Source organism: Engraulis encrasicolus, chromosome 12 (assembly GCF_034702125.1).
Source record: "Engraulis encrasicolus isolate BLACKSEA-1 chromosome 12, IST_EnEncr_1.0, whole genome shotgun sequence".
Taxonomy (NCBI): domain Eukaryota; kingdom Metazoa; phylum Chordata; class Actinopteri; order Clupeiformes; family Engraulidae; genus Engraulis; species Engraulis encrasicolus.
In genome coordinates this window covers 41,724,123-41,728,358 of record NC_085868.1, presented here as the reverse complement: position 1 = coordinate 41,728,358, position 4,236 = coordinate 41,724,123, and the positions used below count along the sequence as shown (strand labels likewise).

At 44.4% G+C, this 4,236-nt stretch overlaps 1 protein-coding gene across 1 annotated transcript; it reads left to right on the top strand.

Annotated features, from left to right (window-relative positions):
• Positions 1–1,007: 1,007 nt before the first annotated feature.
• LOC134459551 (leukotriene B4 receptor 1-like) lies at positions 1,008–3,821 on the top strand. Its single transcript, XM_063211910.1, has 2 exons — positions 1,008–1,718; positions 3,753–3,821. Exons 1-2 carry the CDS (start codon positions 1,008–1,010, stop codon positions 3,819–3,821), a joined length of 780 nt encoding a protein of 259 aa, XP_063067980.1.
• Positions 3,822–4,236: the final 415 nt, after the last annotated feature.

The following is a 4,236-nucleotide window of genomic DNA, read 5'->3' as shown; positions in this document are numbered from 1 at the left end:
CTCTCCTTGAGTTAAATGATTGAGTTTTACCTTTCTCCTGTACTTTCAACCATTTTCTGAGTATGGCAGTTCAAATTTTACCTCTAAGCTAGCAGTTAACATTGAGTCAGTGAACCAGTTAGCCGCCACCCGGTCTCATAAGACTCAATGTAAATTGCTAGCTTGGAGGTCAAACTTGCACTGCCATACTCAGAGAACGGCAGGAAGTAGGCCTACAGGAGAAGGGTAAAACTCAAGGAGAGGTGTAAATAAGCTTGTTTCCAAAAATGGGACAGTATCACTTTAACATGTGTTGCAAACATGAGAGGTTAGTGGTGTTCACTGGTATTTTTTTGTGAAATGTGTCTTTTGGAGGTTGGGGTGCGCACATCCACAAAGCAATTATCCAGGTGCCAGACAAGTGGTAGACAGTCATGAAGTCGTCCACACCCAGGGCATGAGCTCCAAAAATAGAAACTTTATTTCATTTTAAAAACGACAACGTTTCAATCCATCAGGCCTGAGGAAGATCCCACTGATGGATCACAACGTTGCCGTTAGATGAGGGATTGTTTGACACTGACAAAAATGGCACGTGACTAAAACATCAGAAACAAAAACGGAGAAATGGTCTGTGGTACCACATGCAGAATAGCTGTTTTATAAAGGCGTATCTTGGTTATTTATTACCCCTCATGTCTACCTTTATCCAGTAAAATTTGCACCACAGGCAGTAAAATGGTTTCAAAATCAGCGTTACTTCTCAACCTGATAGGGTGATTTCACAGAACTGGACTGTGATTTACTTGGAACGGCACTGTGCTGTTTCATAGTTCTCCTAATTGTCTTTAACACAATGCATCTCTTTTCAACCTGTGCTACGCATGAAGGGCCCGAGGTTACGGACGTGGAACAGGATGTGGCTATTCACTGATGTATATCACAACAACCTGTTTCAAAAAGCGCTTGTGATGCTTCACTCTCTGCAGTGTTCAGATCTGAGTCACACGTCAGCTGAAGTCACGGATATGGAGAATCTGAACCAGTCCAACTCAAACATCTCTGGCATGATGTCTCTGAAGGAGCAGGTCGGTACTGGGGTTCTGGGAGCCTGTTTCCTACTGGGTGTCCCTGCCAACGTTGCTGTTGTGGTCTTTCTGCTACGGCACCTCAAGAGGGACAACTTCACCCTTCATCTCATGCTGAATCTTGCCGCTTCGGATATCCTGCGTTTGCTCTGTGTACCGCTGTGGATCTACAACCTGAGTTCGACCTGGGCGTTAGGCCGTGCCTTCTGCAAGCTGCTCTACCTCCTCGTCTTCATGAGTTCCTATTGTAGCGTGCTGACCGTGACTCTGATGAGCGTCCAGAGGTACGTGGTGGTTCTGCACCGGAGCCAGTGGACCAAGCTGGGCCGCAAAGGAGAAAAGCTTCTGCTCCTCTCCCTCTGGACACTCACTCTGATTCTGTCCAGTCCGGAGTCGGTACAGGCAGACCTCGCAGAGCGTAAAAGTAAGGTCTGTACAAGAACCCCTGATGAAGTGTTTTTGGGCATTCTTCTGTGTGAGACGCTGCTGGGTTTTGTCCTGCCATTCTTTGTCATGGCGATGTTTTACTTCTGCCTCCACAAGAAGGTCAAGCAGAGCCCTCTCTCAGGCAACCCTCGGCTGGCCAGATTGGTGATTGCCATCCTCTTCACTTTTCTCGTACTGGGGATGCCTTGTCATGTGATGAACCTGGTGAGGGTTGTTGGACTTGCTCTGTCATCAAGCAACCCGTCAATATCACAACGACTTAACAGCGTTTGGTACTCAGGTCATGGCCTTGCGAAGATTCTCACAGTGCTAAATAGCTGTGTGAACCCGCTTTTATATGCTTGGTCATTTCGAAGACATTTCAGAAGGCAGAGAAGTCAAAATGAAACTCTATGAAACTGACTTTGATTTAATCAGGCTCTATGTGACAAAAAACTCACATTTAATTAAACCTGCAGATTGTCAGTGCTGTCTTTTTCAGAGTGCTAGTGGTTTGTTGCTTACCATACAAATAATACACATAACTAATCTAAAACTTGCAATAATTTGTATTCTATCTAATTCTGTGCTATACAAACAAGGCACATGTGACAAAGAAAAGATCACAGGTTGTCGAAAGGTGTTTCAGCTACAATCTTAAATTCTCTGGAATCTCATACATATTTGGGATGTGAAAGTTACACCTCTTTTCCATCTTCTTTCTATGACTAAGTTTGTGAACTAAGTGATGATCAATAATGTGACAGTAATTCTTAACAAATGATAATGAAAATGTTAATAAAGAGGTAGTCCGCAAATCAGATCATACGTGTGTGTGTGTGTATGTGTATGTGTGAGTGTGTGTGTGTGCGTGTGTGCGTGTGCGTGCGTGCGTGCGTGCGTGCGTGCGTGCGTGCGTGCGTGCGTGCGTGCGTGCGTGCGTGCGTGCGTGCGTGCGTGTGTGTGTCATGCTAACAGGCGAACATATTTTACACAGATTTTCTATTATTGAAAGTATTATTCCGGTGAAGTGTGCAGAGTGCAGTGTGTGTATGTGTGTGTGTGTGTGTGCAAGAATGATTATCATATCATAAAGACACAGTGATGCAAGTATAGGCCTACGGAATGGGATTTTATAAGCTCAGGTCCAAAGCGCTTTGGATGCAGCGCTCATGCAAAACACAAACTAAAGAAATAAGTATTTGTCCTCCTCAACCTCCTCAACAATGGTATTTTTTGTGTTAATATAGATTAGGTATGTACGGTATGAGGCTTGGTTACTTCTGAACGTATAGCTCAGCAATTACATGGGAAAATACTTCAATTTGAAGGGTCTGTGCCTCTTTCCTTTCCTCAATTTGTCATTGTGTAACCGAGATCTTCTCATACATTCCACCACGTGTGAAACCACTGAGCTAAAGGGCTCCAGGCTGACAGCTCAGTCAGAGATAGTAGAAAGAGAGAGAGGTTCCATTGGCCCATTGTTTCCTGGTTCTATTATTGGGGGGGAAACCCCCTTTAGGCACACCTAAGCAGACCTAAGGACTGTTCTATTCAATACTAGGAGCATTATGACACGCCCCTTTAGGCAGACCGGAACCTGGTCACGTTAGGTACCCATAGAAACCTATTATGTTGGCATATCTCTATACTTAAAGAATCTCTGGCTCAGTCACTATCATATCTGTTTGAAGTTTCGGGACAGAGGTTTGCAAACGTTCCATTACCAAACTCTGCCAGCAGCTCATTGGCATACACTGCACCTGTAACCACAATGGAGCATGTTCTGCTGAAAAGCATCTGTTGGAAAGCGTGGTTAGTTGTAGGCCTACTGGCAGCTGTGGGCACTTGCTCTTACTTGCATGCTTAGTCAATGTGAAACTGGTCCCGGCCACATCAGAGCAGAGCGCAGTGTTTCCCCTCGACAACCCTGTTGAACCCTTGTTGTCTTTATATAGGCCTATACGTATAGCCTGAGCAATACAACTGCATGTTGTGAGACGCTGTGCCATCCATGTATACTGTAACTGTGTGTTAAAATTGGCTAGAATTCTCCTTTAACCCATTGATGCTGAAAAACTGAGTATGCTGTATTGCACTATAGGCGCCCAGAGTGACATAGACGCAGTATTCATGAGATCTGAGATTTCTAATTAAAAATGTGTTAGAGCTGAATGAACAGGGGCGGAGCTACAGGGGTGGCTAGGGTAGCATTTGACCCCCCTGAAATCTGATTGGCTACCCCAGGTGCTCCCCCAGAAAATGGACAGTGGCCACGCCCACTCGCGTTACAGGAAGCACATAAATCGGTACACACCACCCTCGTGAATTTGGGCATATGGGGTACCATTCGAAAGCTTGAAACCCCCTCTATTCAGTGGTATGCATGGGAACTCTCTGTGTTGTATGGTCTGACGGTAATGACTCATAGAAGCAGATGTGCTTTTTCATCCTGAACAAGAAAAGCCTTAGAAAAAACCCCAGCTTATTTCAGTCCAGACTAATTTCATTTTCCTTTTGAAAAGTTAGCTGTGTGCCATTTAAGATTTTTCAGTACCATAATGCTCTATTGCCCATGTGATAAATAAATAGATTCATAAAACACATAATAGGAGACCTAAAACTTAAGGGTGCAGTTATAGGGTGCACTTTAGAAGGGATTCAGTGACAGTGCCTTACAGCAGGTGTTAGTCGTTGCCAAATGTGAACCAATGATTACCAACCCAAAAATACTGAAAAGAAC